A 25,891-nucleotide genomic window follows, 5' to 3' on the forward strand; every position below is an offset into this window, starting at 1 on the left:
TTTGGAGTTCCGGAGGAGAGAGAGAATTTTTCAGATCAAAAGTTTGGGTCCTCATAGTTTTCAATGGGGTTCAGGTTCTTGTTTAAGTTTGGGTACAATTCTGGTACCCAAACTTCCACGTGAATAGGGATGAGCAGACCCAAGCTCATATATCAGCACAGCTTCTATCCTGCACTTATTTCCTCTTTATGTGCTTTCCACCTGACTTTTTACTCTGCCCTCCAGGAGACTGTAGATACTTCCCCCCCTCTCCATTCTTGTGATCTATATATTACCTCCACCCTTCATGCTGCTATCTCTCAGGGCTCATAAGAGACATCCGTTTTCCGCATATAAGATCTATCCATGTTTTTCACAGAGAGCATATTGGGCTGTTCACATGTCCTTGGATGGTGTGGACTGTACAAAATCGCGGAAACATGTCCAATATTGATCCAAGTATCGATTGAATATCGGCAGTGCAAGTCTACGGGTCCGTGAAAACAAGTGCTGTCTATGCTAGATAAAAAAAAAGTTGATGTACTTTCTAACTCATCTGCAATAACTGAGGTTTGCGCAGCATTAATGAGCCGACGGGTTCCCTTTAAGAAACAGATTTTTTTCTGAACAAGTCTGCCATACACTTACATTATTTTTGGTCCCTTTAAAATATATTAGGTAACGTCCCCTTTAAATGTGCAAACACAATTCTTACTTACAGTACTACATATCTACAGTGTAAAACAAAAAAACCTGCGAAAAAAATCGCCGAGAAAAACTATATAAGAATAAAACAAAGGTACTCAGTGTCCGCCAGCACATGCAGTCACGTGACGTACACAGGAGAGCCACGTGACTCCTCTATCAGGCGCTGAACGCTGAGAGGAATGGCAGTGACGTCACCTCCTGTATCTCTCGCTGCTCTGCTCGCTCCGCCCCCTGCCGGTCAGGACGCGCTCTGTCGGGTGAGTGCTATGTTGTAGATTGGGGGTCTGGACTGTCCCACTTGAGAGCCGGGAGGGGGCGACGTTTGCCTATTCACCCCTCTGTTAATTTGTATGTATCCAATTTCCGCGTTATTCTGCATAAGATTCCGTTCTGGATGTTATCATCCCTTTTGCTGTGCAGGGCTTGTGTTTTGGTAGTGAACTCTAGTTTGTTACCTCAGCGACCCCCCCATACTTAGAAGTGAGCAGCCCCAATACCTTCTTCATAGGAAGCTGCTGTTACTAAGCAACAAAACATGGAGGTCACTAATTAATGAGATGGATAAATGATAGTGACGAGTGCTTCAGAGCTGACTCACATGGCCGTGTCTTATGTCTGTGTTGTGTTCTCTATAATACTTCCTGCACATTGTATTTAAAGGGGTGGTCTGGTCTGGCATTGGGGTACAAGGAATCAATCACTCTAAGGTGCCATTGCCAGGATCGGCGGTCATGTGACTACAAGTGTGCACGCTTTTGGACACATTCCGACTAGACGTGTCAGCCTCGCGCACCTCTAGTTGACATGTGACCACAAGTATGCAAATCACATATTTGCAGTCACGCTTTCGGCACAGAGGAATCCTGACAGTGATATTTCCACACATTTGGAAATATTTGCGACTTTCAGTCACAGTCGCAATGTGGAAATAATTTTTGCAATATTCCAAGACACATGTACGTGTAACTGTCCATGCTGTGTAACTGTCCATGCTGTGTAACTGTCCATGCTGTGTAACTGTCCATGCTGTCTAACTTTCCATGCTGTCTAACTTTCCATGCTGTGTAACTTTCCATGCTGTGTAACTTTAACACAAATAAGTCACAGTGGTAAAAAAAATGGATCAGAAATCACACATGGTTTTACCGTGAATTGCCGTGGTTTACTTTGTGGATATTTATGAGTGAAAAACGGTGGAGTGCCGCTAATAGCAGCAGACTACAGCGTAGCTAAGGACGCTGTCAGTCGAGGCGGTTAAGTTTCAGCGGTATCTGCATTCTCAGCGTGCAGATACAGGTGAATACAATGTCGGAGCAGGGAGCCATCAGCGCTCTGCTCCACCATTCAACTGTGCGTCTGAGGCTCAGTGCAGCAGGCATGATGACATCACTAGATCGCGCTTACTGCACCGAGCCTCAGTCCACACAGTGTTAAGAGCAAAGCAGTGCATCGGGGGGACAGGACTTGGGGAGTAATTTTTTATTTATGTTGTCAGCACTTGGGGAAACTGTGGGGGCATCATACTGTGTGCAGGGAGGGATATCATACAGTATGGCAGTGTGTGGAAGTCATCATACTGTATGTCGGGAGCTATGGGGGCCATCATACTGTGGGGGTATCACACTGTGCTGTCGTGTGGGGAGGGCATCATACTGTATATCAGGCGCTATAGGGGCCATCATACTGTGGGGGGGCATCATACTATGTGTAAGCACCATCATATTGCGTTGGGGGGCTGTGGGGGCATCATACTGTGTGCATGGCGGGATAACATACAGTATGGCAGAGTGTGGAGGTCCTCATACTGTTTGTCAGTAGCTATGGGGGCCATCATACTGTGGGGGTATCACATTGTGCTGTTGTGTGGGGGGGCATCATATTGTGTTGGGGGGCTGTGGAAGCATCATACTGTGTGCATGGCGGGATATACAGTATGGCGGAGTGTGGAGGTCATAATACAGTATGTCGGGAGCTGTGGGGCCATCATACTGTGGGGGTATCGCACTGTGCTGACGTGTAGGGGGGCATCATACTATGTGTAAGGCCCATCATATTCCGTTGGGGGGATGTGGGGGCATTATACTGTGTGTAAGGGGCTGTGGAGACTATAATATTTTGTGGGGGGCATAATACTTTGTTGGAGGTCACTGTGGCAGTACTGTAGCAGCATCATAATGTGTGGGCTCATCATACTGTGTGTATGGGAGGTACTGTGGAACAAATTCTGTGGCAATTCACTGTGGGGGTGTCATACTTTGTGTGTGGGGGCATCAAACTCTATGGGGGCCCATGAAAGGGATATTGTAGCAGTTGAGAACACTCTGGGACTTCAATAGGGGTACAATTACTGTGTAAGTGACGCATTACATGTTCCCATGGGGTGTAACAATAGTTGTCGCAAAGTGTGCGACAGCTACTGTGCCTTTGGAGACCACGCGGTTTTCAGCTGAATTTGCGTCCAAAATCGAGGGACATTACCACAGGAAGGGGAACATCATTATAGGATAGGGGCCGGCATGGGGGACATTATTGCAGGTTGGGGACCAAGAAAGGGGACATTATTACAGAATGTGTTCAGGATCAGGTCCCATAGGACTGTAGTCACAGTGGTGTGAAAAAGTGTTTGCCCCTTCTTGATTTCTTATTCTTTTGCATGTTTGTCACACGTAAATGTTTCAGATCACAAAACAAATGTAAATATTAGACAAAGATATCACAAGTAAACACAGAATGCAGTTTTTAAATGAAGGTCTTTATTATTAAGGGAAAAGAAATCCAAACCTATAGGGTTTTGAAAAAGTGATTGCCCCCTAATCACCGCATTCAGAATCGCCTGATCTATCAATATAAAAAAATAATTAATTAGATCGGTAAACGGCGTAACAAGAAGAGAAATCAAAACACCAGAATTTAATTTTTTTGGTCGCTGCAACATTGCAATAACAGACGATCAAAAGATCGTACCTACACCAAAATGGTATGAATAAAATCTTCAGCTCGGTGTGCAAAAAATAAGGCTTCACCTGGCCCCAGATCCCAAAAAATGGAGACGTTACGAGTCTCGGAAAATGGCAAATTTTTTTGGCAAACTTTAGAATTTTTTAAATAAAAAAGAACCTATACATGTTTGGTGTCTATGAACTCGTAATGACCTGGAGAATAATAATGGCGGGTCAGTTTTACCATATAGTGAACATGGTTAAAAACAAAACAAAAAAAAAAACTATTGCAGAATTGAACTTTTTTGCAATTTCACCACACTTTGATTTTTTTTCCTGTTTTCCAGTACAAGATATTGTAAAATCAATGGTGTCATTCAAAAGTAAAACTTGTCCCGCAAAAACCAAGCCCTCACATGGCCATATTGACGGAAAAATAAAAAAGTTATTGCTCTGGGAAGAAGGGGAGCAAAAAAACAAAAACGGAAAAACCCAAGGTGGTAAAGGGGTTCAGGTCATGCCACAGCATCTCAATCGGATTAAGGTCAGGACTTTGACTAGGCCACTCCAAAGTCTTAAAGGGATTCTGTCACCCCCTGGCACTTATCTGACCTCTAATATGGGCGGACAGGTGAATGTGAAATGTAAATCTATACCTACCTGTATGCCTCATATTAGAGGTCTTGTTGCTGTGAAATGTTTTTTTATTCCTACAAGTTTCTGAGGTGTTCCCATTTTGCGGCCTGCAAGAAATCCCGCCGCCTCTGTGAATTATAATGTTTCCGCCCTCCCCTGCACGTCACAGTGCCCTGTGATGTGCAGTCGCTGCAGCCAGATCCCGCGCCTGCGCACTTCTTCCTGCCGTCTATGTTCATTGTAGAGCAGGGATCTTGTGCGCAGGCGCAGTCAGTGACTCGCCGGGAACAAATCAGAAACTTGTAGGAATAAAAACACATTTCACACCAACAAGACCTCTAATATGAGGCATACAGGTAGGTATAGATTTACATTTCTATCACCTGTATGCCCATATTAGAGGTCATATAAGTGCCAGGTGGTAACAGATTCCCTTTAATTTTGTTTTTCTTAAGCCGTTCAGAGGTGGACTTGCTGGTGTATTTTGGATCATTGTCCTGCTGAATAACCCAAGTGCCCTTCAGCTTGAGGTCACGAATAGGTGGCCGGACATTCTCTTTCAGGATTTTTTTGGTAGACAGCAGAATTCATGGTTCCATTTACCACAGCAAGTCTTCCAGGTCCTGAAGCAGCAGAACAGCCCCAGACCATCACACTACCACCACCATATTTTACTGTTGGTATGATGTTCCTTTTCTGAAATGCTGTGTTACTTCTACACCAGATGTAATAGGACATACGCCTTCCAAAAAGTTCAACTTTTGTCTTATCAGTCCACAGAGTATTCTCCCAAAAGTCTTGGTGATCATCAAGATGTTTTCTGGCAAAACTGAGAGGAGCCTTTATGTTCTTTTTGCTCAGCAGTGGTTCTCATCTTGGAGCTCTGCCATGCATGCTATTTTTGCCCAGTCTCTTTCTTATGGTGGAGTCATGAACACTGAACTTCACTGAGGCAAGTGAGGCCTGCAGTTCTTTGGATGCTTTTGTGGAGTCTTTTGTGACCTCTTGTATGAGTCGTCGCTGCGCTCTTCAGGTAATTTAGGTCGGCCGGCCACTCCTGGGAAGGTTCACCGCTGTTCCATGTTTTCGGCATTTGTGGATAATGGCTCTCACTGTGGGTCGCTGGAGTCCCAAAGCTTTATAAATGGCTTTATAATCTTTTTGAGACTGATAAATCTCAGTTAATTTGTTTCTATTTTGTTCCTCAATTTCTTTGGATCGCAGCCTGATGTCTGGCTCTTGAGGATCTTTTGGTCTACTTCACATTCTCAGGCAGGTCATATTAAAGTGATTTCTTGATTGAGAACAGGGGTGTTAGTAATCAGGCCTGTGTGTGGCTAGGGAAATTGCACTCAGCTTCCCAAAGATATGATAAACCACAGTTAATTTATGTTTTAAGGGGGCAATCACTTTTTCACACAGGGCCCTGTAGGTTTGCATTTCTTTTTCCGTTAATAATAAACACCTTCATGTAAAAACTGCATTTTGGGTTTTCTTGTGTTATCTTCATCTAATATTTAAATTTGTTTTGTGATCTGAAACATTTAAGTGTAAAAACATGCAAAAGAATAAGAAATCGAGAAGGGGACAAACACTTTTTCACACCACTGTATGTCATCGCATGTTTCTTTCCCTGTCTCTAAAAGAGTATTTATTTAATTTATTTTATTCTCTTATTATATGTCCTTCTATGACTGTAACTATGCTCCTTAACCCTGCTGAATTTTTATTTATTTATTTATTTTGGGGGTGGGGATGAGAGGGGGCCCAATTAGAAAATTAGAACTTTTGCTATGGGACCTCCTGATTTTTATGTACTCCCCTTGGTGAAACGCATAATGTAAACAGGGGAGACATGAAGCTAAATGCGACAGAATTCTTTAGTAATTTACACCACAAAAATGTCTTTCATGACTTGCGCTGTATTTATTATGCATTTTAGACACTTTCTTGGACTTGTCCAACAACCAGCATGGAAAGGGGAGTGCCCCCGACACTGACTGACAGCCAGGTCTAATGTTGAGCTGCTGTCAGTCAGTGCTGTGGGTGCAGTTACAGCCACCTCTCAGAAGAGAGCATTATGCTGTGTGGTGGGACAGTGGGGGCATCATACTGTGTATTAGAGGCAATGTGGGGGCATCATACTGTGTATTAGAGGCAATGTGGGGGCATCATACTGTGTGTTAGAGGCAATGTGGGGGCATCATGCTGTGTGGTGGGACAGTGGGGGCATCATACTGTGTATTAGATGCAATGTGGGGGCATCATACTGTGTATTAGAGGCAATGTGGGGGCATCATGCTGTGTATTAGAGGCAATGTGGGGGCATCATGCTGTGTATTAGAGGCAATGTGGGGGCATCATACTGTGTATTAGAGGCAATGTGGGGGCATCATACTGTGTATTAGAGGCAATGTGGGGGCATCATGGTGTGTATTAGAGGCAATGTGGGGGCATCATACTGTGTATTAGAGGCAATGTGGGGGCATCATACTGTGTATTAGAGGCAATGTGGGGGCATCATACTGTGTATTAGAGGCAATGTGGGGGCATCATACTGTGTATTAGAGGCAATGTGGGGGCATCATACTGTGTATTAGAGGCAATGTGGGGGCATCATGCTGTGTATTAGAGGCAATGTGGGGGCATCATACTGTGTATTAGAGGCAATGTGGGGGCATCATACTGTGTATTAGAGGCAATGTGGGGGCATCATACTGTGTATTAGAGGCAATGTGGGGGCATCATACTGTGTATTAGAGGCAATGTGGGGGCATCATACTGTGTATTAGAGGCAATGTGGGGGCATCATACTGTGTATTAGAGGCAATGTGGGGGCATCATACTGTGTATTAGAGGCAATGTGGGGGCATCATGCTGTGTATTAGAGGCAATGTGGGGGCATCATACTGTGTATAAAAGTTAGTCTGAGTTGATAAATGTTGGTCTAGAGAGATTTTAGTGCGTCGGACTCTCTGGGATTTGCCTAATGAGTTGAATCTCTTTTTCTTAACGCTCCCTCTCCGGGGGATGAACCGATCACAGGGGAAGCTGCTGGCACCTGCACATTTCCTCTGCAGGGAAGAAATAATATCACCTGGCACAGGCTGACAGTCTTTGTCCATTAGAATGTCAGTGACTCTCTACAATAGATGATAGAGGGGGTCCTGAGCGGGGGACCCCCTGAATGACATCATTTGGCCTCAAATCCTTTGACCACTGCAGCAAAATGTGTGGAAAAGTGCATGTAACTCACAATCCATTGGAACAGTACCAGGAGCTACATACGGACCTGGTGTTACCAAAGGCAAAAACGCGTTGGATAAATGCTGGGAGCCATCTTCGTGTTTTGATGTATTTTCAATTAACTGAGGACGTTTTTCAGCTGAGGAGACGAAGCGCTGAACTTTTTTGCTTTTGATCCATTTTATAGGTGCGTCCTTCATTTTAACCAAATTTCATGTCCTTCTCTTCCAGACTTGGTAAAATGGTGGAATTAATCCGGACGTTGGCTGATCACATCGACGATGTAAACGGCTGTTCCTTCTCGGACTCTCTCCTTGCTACGTGTTCCTTGGATAAAACTATCCGGGTTTATTCCTTGGAGGACTTCATGGAGGTGTTGTTCTCGCCGCTGCGGGGACACACATACGCCGTGCACTGCTGCTGCTTCTCCCCCAATCAGACCGTCCTGGCTTCATGCTCAACCGATGGTAAAACCATCCTCTGGAATATGTGCGATGGGCAGATTTTGGCATCTTTGGAGCAGCTGAGTGGCAGCCCGGTCAGAGTTTGCAGGTTTTCACCAAGCTCGATGTATTTAGCTTCGGGGTCTGCGGACGGCTCAGTGGTCTTATGGAACGTCCCATTGTTAAAGTTTCACAGGTGTGTGTGGTAGACGGATAAAATAATGTTGGTCATGTACTTTATGGGAGTTCTAAAAACAGCTTGGAGGTCAAAAGGTTCTGGCAAGTCTTTGTGGTACCACCTCTGAGATGCCCACATTTTCTTGCCGGCTGTGTTATGGTGATGAAGCAGCAGTAATCGAATCTTAGCTCTGATTGCTGCTGTTAAAAGGGGTTGTTCATCCTTGGAGACGATTTTATTTTTATTTTTTTTATTATTATTATTTATTTTGTTGTTGCTTAATTGCATGTATTTGGGGCTATCAATTATTTTTGCAATTGGGTTTCTTTAAAGAAAAAATTGTATTGTTTGGCCATTATAGCCTCCGAGCTTCACTGACTATTGCTGGCTGCAGAATGAGTTAACTGAGAATCCTTCAGTGACCTCGTTCTTATGATTTGACAGGAAAGTTTCTAATTCTTAACTGTTTTTTTTGTTCCTCTCAGCTGATTTATGACCACAGACCACATCAAAGTTTAATGTGCTGGGAAACAAAAAGGCTGTAAACGCCAAATGGTGCACAGTTTTTAATGAAACCCAATTGCAAAAATTATTTTTTAGCCCAAAATACATGAATTTATCTAAAAATTAAAAAAAATGGCAACCATTGGTTGCCATCTTTAACTTTTTAAATGCCGCTGCCCATCCCAGGGGCACACCATCAAGCGCCTATCTGCCCCCTGCTGGTTGATCAGGGGGCTTCTTTAGCAGCCGATGCTATGTTGGTACTCCTTGGCATCCTAACCAGATAGGAGACAATGATTTACTGTAACTATATACTGCAATAATTATTATGGTGACACATCTAACAAGCGATCAAACAATCACTGGTTCAAATCCCCTAAAGGGACGAAAAAAAAAAACTAAAAAAATCTAAAAAAAATTTAGAATCATTCCCACCTTTTTCCTTTTTAAAAATAGAAATGAAAAGAAACATGTTCAGTATTGTTGCATCTGTTAAACTCCAGACAAATATTAAATTAATTAACCTATGTGATAAATGCTGTAAAGAAAAAAAAAGGAAACTGCAGAATTGCGGTTTTTTTTGCGATCTAAACATTGTGTGTACCCCAAAATGGTATAAATAAAAAAAATCAAGTGGCCACATAAAAAAAAAAAAAAAAAAAAGCCCTCGTACAGTTCAATTGGCGGAAAAATAAAAAAGGTTACAGATCTCAAAAAATTGCAAGAAGAGGATAAATGTATTTATTATTTTTACATTTCTGGGCTTTTTTTTCACCATTTAACATAAAATAAAAAAACTACACAAGTTTGGTATCGCCGTAACCTGACGTAGCATGTTATCAAGTCATTTTTACCGCACAATGAATGCCGCAGAAACAAAACCCAGTACATTGTATGGTAAAATGAATGGTGTCATTTAAAACTACTAATAACCCCATAAAAAAAAAAAGTTATGGTAACAAGGGGAGGAGAAAAACAAAAGCACAAAAATGAAAATTGGCTTTGGTGGGAAGGGTTTGACGAGTCCCTCTTGTTAGCAGGACACCTGCCTGTCTCTAAGGCTGGATTCACACATCAGTATTTCATGGTCCGGCCACGGGTTTCCTGGCCCAGCCTTATATACTATATGCCTATGAGCCTGTCACGTTCAGGTCAGGAGACACATGGCCAGTACTCGAGCCGCAAAACAAGGATGTGTGAACCCGGTCTAAGGAGATGATGGAAGCAATTTAAAGCCACTTCTGTCTTCTCATTTCCAGCCTACACAGCGCTCAATGATCAGTGCAGGTTTTCTATTAGGCATTGCAATCTCGCAACCCAGATCCAGATTAGTCTTGCAGTGACTAATGTCACCACAGGGCCGTGTTCTCTCGTAAAGTGTATAGGTTACCCCGAGGTCTTTGATGACCTCCTGGGGGATATATTAAGTAAAAGAATATATTCAAAACCTACAATAAGTAAAAAAAATAAATAAGGAGATTGGCCACACCAAGGGTGCACCGAGAGATTGGCCACACCAGGAGTGCACCGAGAGATTGGTTGCATGGAGAGATTGGCCACACCCAAGGGTGCACCGAGAGATTGGCCACACCAAGGTTGCGCTCACCCTCATTTACATATGGATTAAAAGTGATTTTTTTTTTTCTTCCTGCAACTACACTGCTAAAATGTATGTTACTGGTGTGAGTTTTATAGTGGCTAAGTCCCTTATAGTGGCTGAATATACAGTTTGGAGGATAACCAATTCCCTTTAAACAATAATGTAGGACGTGCTGGTGTCAGGAGTTCTGAATATATTACCTTGTGGCTTCTCCCTTGCAGATCGGGCCTGGTGAAGGATGGCTCTCTCGTGGCTTGTGCCTTCTCCCCTGGTGGGAATATTTTTATCACCGGTTCTTCATGTGGAGACCTGACGGCCTGGGATGAGAACATGCGCTGTCTGTACAATGACAAGGCTCATGACCTGGGAGTGACGTGCTGCGACTTCTCATCAACACCGATAACTGGTCAGTAAAGAGGGAAAGTCAGAGATCGGGAAATCTCAGTTTATTAATACATTAATAGAAACGTTTCAAGTTCTATGTATTAAAGGGGTTGTCGAGCGCCAACATAAGATCGACGGGGTCCAACACTGGGCAGCTCGGCTGTCGGACCTGAGAGCGGCCGCTCAGCAATGTACCGAGCCGCTTTGTTCCAACACTGTATATTGCGCACATCTGACCGCCGGAGCAGATAACAGCTGATGGTGGGGGTCCCTGGTGTCAGACACCCGCCTATCTGATATTGATGACTAATCCTACAGATTGCTGAAAATAGACTGGAAACTGTAGCATCGGCCCTTCTGACCCTTAGGCTGTGTGCACACAGGACTTACCTGTTTTGGATTTTTTTTGCAGAAAAATACCAACAGCAAAGAACTCTGCCGATTTCATTTTGGAAATACAGATTTGCCGCATATTTCATTTCTTGCATTGCCAAAAGAGAAATCGGCAGAATCCCATGACGCCGTGTGGAATGTCAGAAGGGGACGTTGTTTCCTTGCCCACTTGGGCAACCAAATGTATCACTTCCTCATCATCCTTCTTTTTCATTACAACTAAAATACCCCTAAAACGTTTATGCCCTGGCTCCACATCAAACTTCTCTGACATGCTGGTATTACCGCCACTGCCAGTGATCGGCTGCAGCACTCATTCTTGCATGTGTGGCTGCATGGAAAAGCCACGCAGATTAAATTAGGGAAAATTCTTTGACTGATTCTCTGATTTTTGTCGCAGATTCTTCTGTCAAGGGTGGAGATTTTGGAAATTTGCATCAGACAGGAGGGAAGTCTCCAGTCCCATCGTTTGGCACCATCAACGCAGATGGATCTGGAATCATTTCCACACTTTTTTTTTTTTATCCAACTGTTTTAACTCTCAATTTAAATAGAATTTGTCAGCAAGTTTTGCTATGTAATCTGAGAGCAGCATGATGTAGGGGCAGAGACACTGATTCCAGAGGTGTGTCACTTACTGGGCTGTGTTTTTTATTTAATTACAATCAGTGTTTTATCAGCAGGAGATTATCATTCCAGGACTAGGTGTCTTGTGCCTCCTGATCCAGCCACGCCCCCACCACTGATTGGCAGCTTTGTGTCAATATGCAGTGTACACAAAAGGCAGCCAATCAGAGGTGTGGGCGGGGTTATACACAGCTCAGCATTCCTGAGATCTGCAGCAGAGAAAACTGGGATTCTATCACAACTGCTGCACCCAGTAAACTAAGTGATACATCGCTGGAATCAGGGTCTCTGACCCTACATCATCCTTCTGTCCAAAAACCTGCTGAAGGATTCCCTTTAAAAAGAGAGCTTAGCTTCCATTCCAGAGACAGCCCATGGAGGAAAGTGGTGCTGCAAACATATCTAGTCCCAGACAACCCCTTTGAGAAGATGGCCATTAATATTTTCCAGCTTCATACATGTGCACTCTTTTGGCCGCTCCTGCATGTTTTCATTGCACCAGTTTTATAGATGGGAGAGAATAAAATATTGAAGCTATGGATTATATTAGCCTGGCTCAGTGTGTATAAGCTCGGTGTCTCTTTTGAATATTGCCTGTCGTTTTTTAACATTTCTGTTCTCATTCAGACACGACACGCGGCACCGAGTGCTTCCAGATGGCGTCTTCTGGTCAAGATAATGAAATCAAAATTTGGCTGATATCATTTGGAAATGAGAAAGGTAATAGTAATCCAGGAGGATCTCCCCGTGTAATGCAGAACTGCGTCCATTGTATCATTTATTTTTTTTTTTTTTTTACTATAAAGGTTTTCACATGAGATGCAAATTAACCCTCAGTGGTCATGCAGCCCCAGTCTTATCCTGCGCTTTCTCCAGTGACGGGGAAACCCTGGTCTCCGGGTAAGATTTTTCTTAAAAGACATGGACACCTTTGGGGACGTTATTTTATTTTATTTTTTTACTTATATGCATGTACTGGGCTAAAAAATAATTTAGCAAATTAGGTCTTTTTAAAAAATGTTTGCACCATTTGGCATTAAAGGCTGCAACTAAGAATCTGTCAGTGAGCTCTTTCTGAAGGGAGAGTTTCTAAAGCCTAAGTCAGACCTCAGATTTTCTCACGAGAAAATGTACCGATTATTTTGCTCAGAGTGTCATCAGTTTTTCTTGTACATGGAGGAAAGAAAAAAAAGTTTCTTCACCCTCTCCTTTGTGAAAATCGAACTGCACTCAGATGTCATCCGATTTTTTTTCATGGCTCCATAGACTTGCATTGCCGATTTTGATCTAAAGCTTAGATCAAAATCGGACATGAGTGAAAAATGAGTACGTGTGAATGGCCCCATTCACAGAAAACGGACATCTGAATGAGGCTTAACTCTTATCTGTATTTATTGAACTCCTTTCAGTTGACTTATGACCACGAACCACATTAAAGGAGAAATTAACTTCCCAGTGGTCATAAATCAGCTGAGAGAAGATCAGTAGTAAAATCATATGAACTTAGAACCAGCTCACTGATGGATTCTCAGTTAACTCATTCTGCAGCCAGAAGCTATACAAGGCAAACTGTGCACAATTGTTAATGAAACTCAATAGAAAATATGATTTATTTATTTTTTTAGCCCAATATACACTGCTCAAAAAAATAAAGGGAACACTCAAATAACACATCCTAGATCTGAATGAATGAAATATTCTCATTGAACACTTTGTTCTGTACAAAGTTGAATGTGCTGATAACAAAATCACACAAAAATCATCAATGGAAATCACATTTATTAACCAATGGAGGCCTGGATTTGGAGTCACCCCCAAAATTAAAGTGGAAAAACACTACAGGCTGATCCAACTTTGATGTAAAACAAGTCAAAATGAGGCTCAGTATTGTGTGTGGCCTCCACGTGCCTGTATGACCTCCCTACAATGCCTGGGCATGCTCCCGATGAGGCTCAGTATTGTGTGTGGCCTCCACGTGCCTGTATGACCTCCCTACAATGCCTGGGCATGCTCCTGATGAGGTTGTGGATGGTCTCCTGTGGGATCTCCTCCCAGACCTGGACTAAAGCATCAGCCAACTCCTGGACAGTCTGTGGAGCAACGTGACGCTGGTGGATGGAGCGAGACATGATGTCACAGATGTGCTCAATCGGATTCAGGTCTGGGGAACGGGCGGGCCAGTCCATAGCTTCAATGCCTTCATCTTGCAGGAACTGCTGACACACTCCAGCCACATGAGGTCTGGCATTGTCCTGCATTAGGAGGAACCCAGGGCCAACCGCACCAGCATATGGTCTCACAAGGGGTCTGAGGATCTCATCTCAGCACCTAATGGTGGTCACGCTACCTCTGGCGAGCACATGGAGGGCTGTGCGGCCCTCCAAAGAAATGCCTCCCCACACCATTACTGACCCACTGCCAAACCGGTCATGCTGAAGGATGTTGCAGGCAGCAGATCGCTCTCCACGGCGTCTCCAGACTCTGTCACATGTGCTCAGTGTGAACCTGCTTTCATCTGTGAAGAGCACAGGGCGCCAGTGGTGACTTTGCCAATCCTGGTGTTCTGGGGCAAATGCCAAGCGTCCTGCACGGTGTTGGGCTGTGAGCACAACCCCCATCTGTGGACGTCGGGCCTCATACCACCATCATGGCGTAGGCTTCTAACCGTTTGTGCAGACACATGCACATTTGTGGCCTGCTGGAGGTCATTTTGCAGGGCTCAGCAGTGCTCCTCCTGTGACTCCTTGCACAAAGGCGGAGGTAGCGGTTCTGCTGCTGGGTTGTTGCCCTCCTACGGCCCCCTCCACGTCTCCTGGTGTACTGACCTGTCTCCTGGTAGCGCCTCCAGCCTCTGGACACTACGCTGACAGACACAGCAAACCTTCTTGCCACAGCTCTCATTGATGTGCCATCCTGGATGAGCTGCACTACCTGAGCAACTTCTGTGGGTTGTAGAGTCCGTCTCATGCTACCACGAGTGTGAAAGCACAACCAACATTCAAAAGTGACCAAAACATCAGCCAGAAAGCATTGGTACTGAGATGTGGTCTGTGGTCCCCACCTGCAGAACCACTCCTTTATTGAGGGTGTCTTGATAATTGCCAATAATTTCCATCTATTGTCTATTCCATTTGCACAACAGCATGTGAAATTGATTGTCAATCAGTGTTGCTTCCTAAGTGGACAGTTTGATTTCACAGAAGTTTGATTTACTTGGAGTTATATTCTGTTGTTTGTGTTCCCTGTATTTTTTTGAGTAGTGTATATATGTTTAAGTGAAAAAAATATTGCCCAAATCAAAATGTGGCCAGTTTAGCCTGTGAAAGGTTCTTTAAATTAATAAATTCACATGGAACTTATCCTAGAACACACACATCAGCGCTGGCACATCAGATCATTTGTTGTTCAGTGTCCCATTGTAAAAAAAAAAATGTATCTGTTTGACATAAACTGTTTTTTTTTGTGTTTTTTTTTTACTGGATACCGTTGTGCGACTTACAGTGGTAAGAAATTAGCCTTGAATACCAGACATATTTTAGCAGCCCTAAAAAAAGGAGTCTTTATTATTCACAAAAACATTTGGATTTTTTTATGTTATTTTACATATGGCCACTAGAGGGCAGCAAACAATTTTTCTTTGTAACTTTTAGTTGTCCTATGTGGAAAAGTTTCTGCAAAAAAAAAATCCAAATAAAAGAACTGCAAACATCCTAAAGTTTTATGTAGATGCTTTTCAGCTCCCATAGGTTTAGTTACCTGGTTATGTTGAGCAGTCTGCCCTTTTCTGCTTAACATTTAATTTTTTTTTTTTTTTTTATGCAGGTCCGTGGATAAGTCAGTGATTATTTATGGAGCAGTAAGTAAATTATTTCTATTAATTAAATAAAGTCTGTAAAGGGGATATTCACCGTTATTTTATGATATATTGTTGAGACTATGGCAGAAGATAGCATAGCATTGATAAAAGGATAAGCATTGTGTTTATAGCTGCCACTAGGGGGAGCTCACTGCATATACAAATACACACTGCGGGGCACCAGCATTATAAATCTGGGTGCAGAAGGACAGTTACTTTAACCCCTTCCTGCTAGGAGAGCCTGTAGTCACAGGGGATGTATAGATCGGTCTCAGAAGCTAAGCTTGATATGTGTAGTGCAAAAAAACTGGTCTCCTGCTGCAGCTGCCCAGATCGGAGATAACTGTAATCCTGGCTGTTTGACCACCCGACCCCAGTATCTAAGCAATTAGACAGAAGGTGGATGAGTCTCCCTACTACCTCCCATCACAATGTAGTTGTGGGGCCCTGATAGGTCACTTTGGCGACCAGAAGCCTGATGAAGATCCTGATAGTTACAGTGCTCTGCTATACAGAAGTAGTGCGGTGCATTATACATTGCATGTTCTAGTTTGCTAGCGGGAATAAGCGGAAAAAAAAAAAAAAAGTTTAGAAAAATTCTCAAAAGTATTTAAAAAAAAAAAAAATTTCCAATTTAGTATATAAAAATATTGGTATTGTGTCCAAAGTTTTCTGGCAATACTAAAAGTTTATTGAATCAAAACATTACACTGACTTTTATTTGTATTTTAGAAATCTGGCTGCATCCTGCATATCCTGACACATCACAAACGGTGGGTAAACTCCAGCATTTACTATGCTGTATGTGGCCCAGGAAGGGTGGATATCTCCAGCACTGACCTTGGCGTGCCTTACTGTCATGTCAGGAATTTGCACTAGGTGTATGTTATATTCTCAGCTGCCAAGAGGGAAACAATGGCACATAGTGTTCTGTATGTGTCATGTCTTCCTATATTGACCGGGATCCAAGGGGGAATGTTTCTCCTTGTAGAGAATGACATGCCAGATTGACGAGGCTTGCAATGTTCCTCTGGGAAATCAAATATGCAAACAGTCTCTTCAGAGAGGACGAGGACTAGAACTCTAGGATGGGCTACTCTTAATAGGTAGCTCTGGAGTTCTAGTCCTCTTCCTCTCTGCAGAGGCAATTTGCATTCCTGTATTGTGAAACAGCAACTGATTTTGAGCCGCTCTATAGCTGGGACCCATAACAACCTCTATATCGGGGTGTAGTGTCACATCTGTGGTATAACCAGGATGGCGTTTCCTCGGCAGGTATGTGACGGCCTGTGCACTCGCTCCAAACCAAAATCTGCTGGCAACTGGTTCTATGGACAAGACCATAGCGATCTGGAAATTGGGAAAAAACAGTGATTCTCCAGGCAAGTACTTACCAGCGACGCTCAACCCACTGTGTGGTTCCCAGTAAATTATTATTATTTATTATTAAAGCGCCATTTATTCCATGGCGCTTTACATGTGAAAAGGGGTGTACATAATAAAAAAGATATAAAAAAAAATGTATCAAGGAAATGATTACCCTTCACTTTCACTTCTCCCCCATATTGGTTTTCTTTTTTTTAAAAAAAGTGCACTGTTATGTAGTTGATCAAGAAATCAATTACATAACAGTGCACTTTATAAAAAAAACAATATGGGGCAGATCTATTTAGACGGAAGTATTGTACACTAGTTGAAAACCAATTTGCCTCGGAATAAAATAGGCCAAATTTATTAAAAAAAAGTGGATGTCCCTTTAAAAAAATGTGCCAGAATTTGGACTCCATGCCCTCTATCAGAAGGGGTAGATGTGCGCTGTACTATAAGGCAATTTGTGGAGCAAATGATAAATTATAATTCTGGTGGATCACACCCCCTCACACTAAATCTTTTGTTATTTTTAATCCTCAACATTTTTTTTTTCAAAATTCAGCATTTTCTAGGTATGGTGTTACATTCATGCATTCTCCCAAAGGCTATAGGGATACCCTGCAACAAGATAAAACTGCTTTTGGTGCACATGCCAGTCTAATAAGTCCAGTAACTGTCCTTTTCATGCTCTGTAACTTGCCATCCACTACGAGTGGGTGGTCCCTCTGCATCACTATAGGTGCTGCAGCAGCCTTTCCTTAATTTCCCACCTTGCATTTCATCTATTGCTACCTGGTGGTTTGCCTAACCTGAACCGAGAGCGCACTTCTCTGTTATACCTGAATGCAGAGAAACAAAGACTTGCTCCCACTTCCTGTAGAGATACAAAGATACAAGGCCGGCTGCTACTTCTTGTAGAGAGACAGGGCCCGCCCCCACTTCCTGTAGCGATACGAGGCGCGCCCCCACTTCCTGTAGCGATACGAGGCCCGCCCCCACTTCCTGTAGCGATACGAGGCCCGCCCCCACTTCCTGTAGCGATACAAGGCCCGCCCCCACTTCCTGTAGCGATACTACGCCCGCCCCCACTACCTGTAGCGATACGAGGCCCGCCCCCACTTCCTGTAGCGATACGAGGCCCGCCCCCACTTCCTGTGACGATACTAGGCCCGCCCCCACTTCCTGTAGCGATACGAGGCCCGCCCCCACTTCCTGTGGCGATACGAGGCCCGCCCCCACTTCCTGTAGCGATACGAGGCCCGCCCCCACTTCCTGTAGCGATACGAGGCCCGCCCCCACTTCCTGTAGCGATACGAGGCCCGCCCCCACTTCCTGTAGCGATACGAGGCCCGCCCCCACTTCCTGTGACGATACTAGGCCCGCCCCCACTTCCTGTAGCGATACGAGGCCCGCCCCCACTTCCTGTAGCGATACGAGGCCCGCCCCCACTTCCTGTAGCGATACGAGGCCCGCCCCCACTTCCTGTAGCAATACGAGGCCCGCCCCCACTTCCTGTGACGATACTAGGCCCGCCCCCACTTCCTGTGACGATACTAGGCCCGCCCCCACTTCCTGTAGCGATACGAGGCCCGCCCCCTCTTCCTGTAACGATACTAGGCCCGCCCCCACTTCCTGTAGCGATACAAGGCCCGCCCCCCACTTCCTGTAGCGATACGAGGCCCGCCCCCCACTTCCTGTAGCGATACGAGGCCCGCCCCCCACTTCCTGTAGCGATACGAGGCCCGCCCCCCACTTCCTGTAGCGATACGAGGCCCGCCCCCACTTCCTGTAGCGATACGAGGCCCGCCCCCACTTCCTGTAGCGATACGAGGCCCGCCCCCACTTCCTGCATAGATACAATTTGATACATTTTACAAATTGTATTATACTTACTATTCTGTTCTGCGGGAAATGTCTGTGTCAGTTCTTAGTGCGTTTTGGACAAACCTTGGCTGGGGCGGCCATTACATGGGAATCCCAGCCCGATGAGACCTGTGGACTTAAAAGTCCATGTTTCCTGGTAGATTAATGAGCCCCAGTAAGCTGGCAATGACTGATGGCTTAATCCCCCTCAGTTGTAGCTCTTGATGTTCTTTCCCATCCCGTAAGAGTTGTGAAGAAATCTATGGTCTCCACATTGAGGTTACGGTTCGGTATATTGTGTTCCAGCTGCCGAAACGAAGAGAAAAACCAACCTTTCTATTGAATCCTGGACAGAAGAGGAGGTGAGGACGTGGCTTGTAGACGAGAGCCTGACGGAGGTAGAGCAGCCATTCACCGCAAACAACATCGATGGAAAAGAATTACTTGGCCTCACCAAAGACACCCTCCTTCATGATCTCAAGATAGGTACGGGGTCCCGCGGCTGAAAACACTGAGCCCTGATTAATCAATCACTTTTTGCCAGAATTTCAGTTTAAAGTGTCACAAACATTTTGCATAAAAAAGTGTTGCAATATTTGTCTTTTAGAAAAATGAGGAGAGCCAAGCTCAAACAATTAATCATAATTTATGCCACAAAAGTTGCAGAAACTACAGGGGCTGGCGTATGTTTCTGGTTGTGGCTCCGGCTGCAATATGCTTTGAAAAAAAAAAAAAAAAAAAGTGCCTTACTCACCCTCCCTTGGCCCATCCCTGAGTCTCCACAGCTGCTCCCAGTCTCTGTTCTTGTATGCACGACTAATTGGTGAGCTCAGTGCCTCCACTCGGGCAGAGCCGCTGAGCTCACTTTTTGCTACAGCGCTGGCAATGTTATGTTAGTGGTGCAGATGATAACAGACTCTAAGCAGCTGGGAAGACTCAGCACTGGACCCATGGAGGGTGACTAAAGCGCTGTTTTTTTTGTTGTCTTGTTTTTTTTCTTAAACAGACTGGAAAACCCTTTTAAGAGGCACACTTTATGTTCATAGAGCCGTGACTGATCATTGTTTTTTTTTTTGCTTTGGCAGAGTCCTTAGGGCTGAGAAATAAGATTTTGAGAAAAATTGAAGACCTGAAGAGCAAAATGCAAGCAGTGACATCTAACATCCCCGAGGAATTTCTCTGCCCCATCACATGTGAAATCATGAAGGATCCAGTCATTGCATGCGGTAACGTTCTCTATAACTGGTCCATCCCCTTTAAGAAGTGATGAGCAAGCATGCTTTGGTTTGGCTAGAGTAGCCAACGTAGCCGGCTACTGTATCCAAACTAGAGCATGCACGGGTAACTCGATATATATGCTCGCTCATTGCTACCATTAAATCTTTTCTGACGTTTTATTTTCTCACCATCCAAACCATGGAGTCATCTGGGCCGCCATCAATGATTGACATTCATGTCACATGAGGGACATGCAGCAGAGATTACAGCACCCCCCATAGAGGAGGATGCTCCGTACAGGTGTAGTATTCACCAAACGAGGATTTGTTGCACTAGGACAATCAAAAACCATACTACGCACACTATGTAGCCACGTCATGTTAGCGCAATTTGCGGGCTTAACCCCTGCTACATCTGTAACTTTTTTTATGCCATAAATCTGACTGCAGTGAGGATTTACATGTAGATTGGCTACAGACTTGCTTTGTTCGTCCATGGCCAATTTAGCATAAAAAAAAACACAAGTTATGATGAATCTACCCCATCAGTACCAGTCACGGTATATAGGTGCCCATACATCTTACTGTTGGCAGATCACCATCTCTCTACACCTCCTCATATCCGTGGCTCGGCCGAGTATCCACGTGTTCTCGATGGGGACACTGGAGTGGGGTGATTACGTTCATGCTACCCAATTCTCATCTTCCCCAACATCATCTATCAGGGCTCATCGAGGGGCCTCCATATACATCAGATAGTCGTCCAGTCCTGCAAAAATTGGTGGGTTCAGCCACAATGCCTCCCAGGGGAACCTTATTTTTTTTTTTCCAGGAAAAGAAAACTTACATGTTTCTGTTCAGATCGGTCCATGAGATTAGTCAGGGACAAATTCGACAGGTTTGTCCTTCAGAATAAGGACCACTTAGGAATCGGGTCGCACCTCATCCACGTGTGCAATTAGTTCTGGCATTCGATTCAGGATTATGTCCATGTACTAGGACTAATACTTTGATGTGGTCGCAGAAGGAGTTAATTTATTTTTCAGGCAACCAGGAAAACGTAAAAGGAAAAAGATTGTCAGCTTCAATTAATTAGCAAGTCACGTCCCCGTTTCTGTTCTTCCTATTTACACATGAAAGCGTTCGGCCGACCGGGGACTTCTGAGAGCATCTTAGATTATTCCAGTGACAGATCTGTGATGGAAATTCACAAAACAATTTCAAACTCACAGCGACGGCTGATTTTAACAAAACTACTTTTCTCTTATCAAACACTCGGAGAACTTGTGCCATGATGGAAAGTGCATTATTATTCTTAAATATACAGTAATATAGGAGATAGGATGTGTCCTTATGCACAATGTCATCACAGGAGGTCACCATGTTGCAACCAAAGTTCACCAGTCACCTCCTAACTAATGATAACCTCAGAGATTCAGGCGAAGTTCCCACCATGAGGATTTTGTGCAGAAATTATTCTTTTATCACTCCAGGATAGATGATAACTGATTGCTAGGGGCTTCACCCATCACTAGAACAAAGGTCTTGAGGCCCGGTTCCTCCATGCTGCACTACCACAGTACTGGAGTGACAGTCTAGCATGTGCCCTGTTTTTTGATCTATGAGACCAAGTCCGTCAGTACATACGGGCATATACGCAATCAGTGCTCCACTTCTACCTACCACAGTGAGGACTTTAAAGTCCTCCCCCCGTACTAGTGATCAGTACAAGTCCCAGTAGTGGTGTCCACAGCGATCTGACATATTTCATCTATCCTGTCCATTGTGAATGTAAATAGACCAGATTTACTGAGACTTTTCACAGGCTAAATTAGCTTTTAGAAAATTTGGTGAATCACATCACTTTCTTGATGAAATACACACAATGTGCAGATTTTCAGCGTGGTTCATCTATGAAAGGAGTCAGGGCTGCAGGGACGTCACATCACCTTTGTGCTTTTGGATGGACAAGGGGGCTCACATATTGGAGAAGTATATGTAAAAAGAAAAACTATATGACGAACCCCCAGAGGTAAGACTGCATCCTCAGAGAGGCACAATTACACCCATATAGTGTCACTAGGCTGCTGTGCGGTGTAATAAATGTACAGGGACTTATACTGCGCCCATATTGGCCATGGCTATTGGCAGGGGTCCAACCCCAAGATGCCGTCAGATCGGCAAAACAAAGGGACAGCGGGTCACTTCATTGTTTCTCCAGACACATAGGAGTAGAGCCCCAACTTTGTTCTATGTCAGTCATTTGCGGAGATACACCTGGTTATGAGCCCCCCAACCTTCTGAATGGTGATTGACAGCAGCCCATCAATCATTTTGATGTGGACAATGGGACCTCTACTCATCAATGTGCTCGGATAAGTCCTATTAGCTAAATAGCTCATTACTTTTCTGCTATTTAGGTGGAAAATCCATTCTCCATATTGTATTAATTGTGTTTTTATTCTTAATAATGCAGATGGATATTCCTATGAGAGAAACGCCATCGAAAGCTGGATAAGTACGAGGAGGACGAGTCCCATGACCAATCTCCATTTAGAGAACCTTCTCCTCACACCCAACCGGACATTGAAAATGGCGCTGAACCGCTGGCTAGATGCCAGGCCAAAGGAAAAGAATAATTCTATTTCATCCTGATATGAACTACATAAGGGCGACATTCCTCACCGAAAATCTGCTACCAATCTGCCATGTCTGGATGTGGCTGTACAGTGCAGAGCGCATATGGGGGGAGCCGCCTTTCAGTTGCTGTTTTTTGGGTTCGTTTTTTTCGCGTCTGCTTAATCCATAAACTTTCCTGTATTGGTGGTAAGACATGTTCTCTGTATAAGGGCTCTTTCACATGTCAGGGTCTCCGATACGCGTGTTAACAGTTTTCACATGTAGTGGAGACTCTTACACACGCAGACCCATTATTATCTAGGAGCTGCGCACATGTCAGTGTGTCTCCATGGACCGTAGGTAAAATACACTGACCTGTCCATTTTTTACCCGCAGCACGGGCCGAAAAACGTCCCGCACACTTGCACACTGATGACATCAGTGTGATACGTACCGGCGCCTGGGAATCGGTGTACAGTTAGTGCTGTTCCCAAGTGTTGGGTGATGAAGGCATTTCTAATCATTGTCCCGTGATCAGCACCAGCAGGGGACAATATTGAGTGTAGTATTCTGCCCCCGCTGTGTCCAGAAAGTGTAAAATTAAGAATAAAAAAAAAAAAAAATCCTTATACTCGCCAGTCCGAAGTAGAAAAAAATCCAGTGTTCTACGCTGTAATCCATCTGACCGACAGGTGGCCGCACACGCTGAGGAGCAGAGCGACTCGCTACCAGCAGGCTCCTGACCTGCGTTGTGCTCACTGAGCGGTGGTGTCCTGTCACTCACTGAGCTCAGCGCAGGTCAGGGGCCCACTCGCTGCAGCGAGTTGCTCTGCTCCTCAGCGTGTGCCGTCGCCTGTCGGTCAGATGGATTACAGCGTGGAATACTAGATTTTTTTCAACTTCAGACAGGCGAGTAGAAGGATTTTTTTTTATTTTATTCTTACCATTTCTGGTCACCGCAGGGGCAGAATACAACTGTCAACATTGTCCCCTGCTGGTGATGATGGCAGTGCAAGCAGGGGACAATGATGACCGATGCCTTCAGCACCCGGCGCCAAGAACAGTGCAAGTTGTACCACAGATTCCCAGGCGCCGGATGTGTGATACTAATGCGGCACACGGTTGCCATACAGGTAGACACAGACATCTCCGGTACTGGTTTTTGGAGTACCGGAAATATCAGGACGTGTGAAAGAGGCCAAACAGGTGGTTGTTGCTTTGCTCTTTAACAGCCAATGGCATTAACCACTGAACTACTGCCCGAGTGCTGGGGGTCCAGGGTCGGTGCCGCTCCCTTGTAGGGCCGGGGGTCCTGGGATGGCGCAGTATCCTTACAGTCCATCCCTGAATTACAATAATACTTTGTATGTATATATTGATTAGCTGTACGTGCAGATAATATTTTTCGACAACCACTGTAGATCTGTAAATAAAGTGCTTAGGTTAAATACATTAAAAAAAAGAAAATATTCTAGTTTGGAGCCTTGGTATTAACTAAAGCTTTGCCCAACCTGAATATAAATTGCAGGGAAGGCAAATAATGGTATAAAAGTAATTAATCAGGCACAAGAATGGAAGCGAAAACAGCGAGAACTGTTCTTCAGTCAACTGTCCGCAGGGGCCTGTGATCGGCTGCAGCGGTCAGGTGACTGCTGGAACGTTGCGTCACCGGATATTCCTGCAGCGGTCAGACCTTCTCTTATGAGTAGCGTAACTTACCATGCAGTTATCCATATTCCTTTTTCCGATAGGGAACAAATGTTGTAAATATTCTGGGAAAGCTCTGGACATTCTGATTCCGCTATTAGCGGGATAATACCACTTGTGATCGACACTCTGGACATTCCGATTCCGCTACTAGCGGGATAATACCGCTTGTGATCGACGCTCTGGACATTCCGATTCCGCTACTAGCGGGATAATACCGCTTGTGATCGACGCTCTGGACATTCCGATTCCGCTACTAGCGGGATAATACTGCTTGTGATAGACGCTCTGGACATTCCGATTCCGCTACTAGCGGGATAATACCGCTTGTGATCGACGCTCTGGACATTCCGATTCCGCTACTAGCGGGATAATACCGCTTGTGATCGACGCTCTGGACATTCCGATTCCGCTACTAGCGGGATAATACTGCTTGTGATAGACGCTCTGGACATTCCGATTCCGCTATTAGCGGGATAATACTGCTTGTGATCGACGCTCTGGACATTCCGATTCCTCTATTAGCGGGATAATACTGCTTGTGATAGATGCTCTGGACATTCCGATTCCGCTACTAGCGGGATAATACTGCTTGTGATAGACGCTCTGGACATTCCGATTCCGCTACTAGCGGGATAATACCGCTTGTGATCGACGCTCTGGACATTCCGATTCCGCTACTAGCGGGATAATACTGCTTGTGATCGACGCTCTGGACATTCCGATTCCTCTATTAGCGGGATAATACTGCTTGTGATAGATGCTCTGGACATTCTGATTCCGCTACTAGCGGGATAATACCGCTTGTGATCGACGCTCTGGACATTCCGATTCCGCTACTAGCGGGATAATACCGCTTGTGATCGACGCTCTGGACATTCCGATTCCGCTACTAGCGGGATAATACTGCTTGTGATAGACGCTCTGGACATTCCGATTCCGCTATTAGCGGGATAATACTGCTTGTGATCGACGCTCTGGACATTCCGATTCCTCTATTAGCGGGATAATACTGCTTGTGATAGATGCTCTGGACATTCCGATTCCGCTACTAGCGGGATAATACTGCTTGTGATAGACGCTCTGGACATTCCGATTCCGCTACTAGCGGGATAATACCGCTTGTGATCGACGCTCTGGACATTCCGATTCCGCTACTAGCGGGATAATACTGCTTGTGATCGACGCTCTGGACATTCCGATTCCTCTATTAGCGGGATAATACTGCTTGTGATAGATGCTCTGGACATTCTGATTCCGCTACTAGCGGGATAATACTGCTTGTGATAGACGCTCTGGACATTCCGATTCCGCTACTAGCGGGATAATACCGCTTGTGATCGACGCTCTGGACATTCCGATTCCGCTACTAGCGGGATAATACTGCTTGTGATCGACGCTCTGGACATTCCGATTCCGCTATTAGCGGGATAATACTGCTTGTGATCGACGCTCTGGACATTCCGATTCCTCTATTAGCGGGATAATACTGCTTGTGATAGATGCTCTGGACATTCTGATTCCGCTACTAGCGGGATAATACTGCTTGTGATAGACGCTCTGGACATTCCGATTCCTCTATTAGCGGGATAATACTGCTTGTGATAGACGCTCTGGACAT

General features: G+C 44.6%; 1 protein-coding gene across 1 annotated transcript; it reads left to right on the forward strand.

Annotated features, from left to right (window-relative positions):
- Positions 1 to 838: 838 nt before the first annotated feature.
- On the forward strand, positions 839 to 23,199 carry WDSUB1 (WD repeat, sterile alpha motif and U-box domain containing 1). Its single transcript, XM_073647117.1, has 11 exons — positions 839 to 944; positions 7,740 to 8,147; positions 10,455 to 10,639; positions 12,265 to 12,357; positions 12,444 to 12,537; positions 15,460 to 15,493; positions 16,226 to 16,266; positions 16,769 to 16,875; positions 19,034 to 19,213; positions 19,813 to 19,953; positions 22,421 to 23,199. Exons 2-11 carry the CDS (start codon positions 7,750 to 7,752, stop codon positions 22,597 to 22,599), a joined length of 1,452 nt encoding a protein of 483 aa, XP_073503218.1. The 5' UTR covers positions 839 to 944; positions 7,740 to 7,749; the 3' UTR covers positions 22,600 to 23,199.
- Positions 23,200 to 25,891: the final 2,692 nt, after the last annotated feature.

Source organism: Phyllobates terribilis, unplaced genomic scaffold (genome assembly GCF_046119375.1).
Source record: "Phyllobates terribilis strain yellow unplaced genomic scaffold, ASM4611937v1 Scaffold_9__5_contigs__length_417890890, whole genome shotgun sequence".
NCBI lineage: Eukaryota > Metazoa > Chordata > Amphibia > Anura > Dendrobatidae > Phyllobates > Phyllobates terribilis.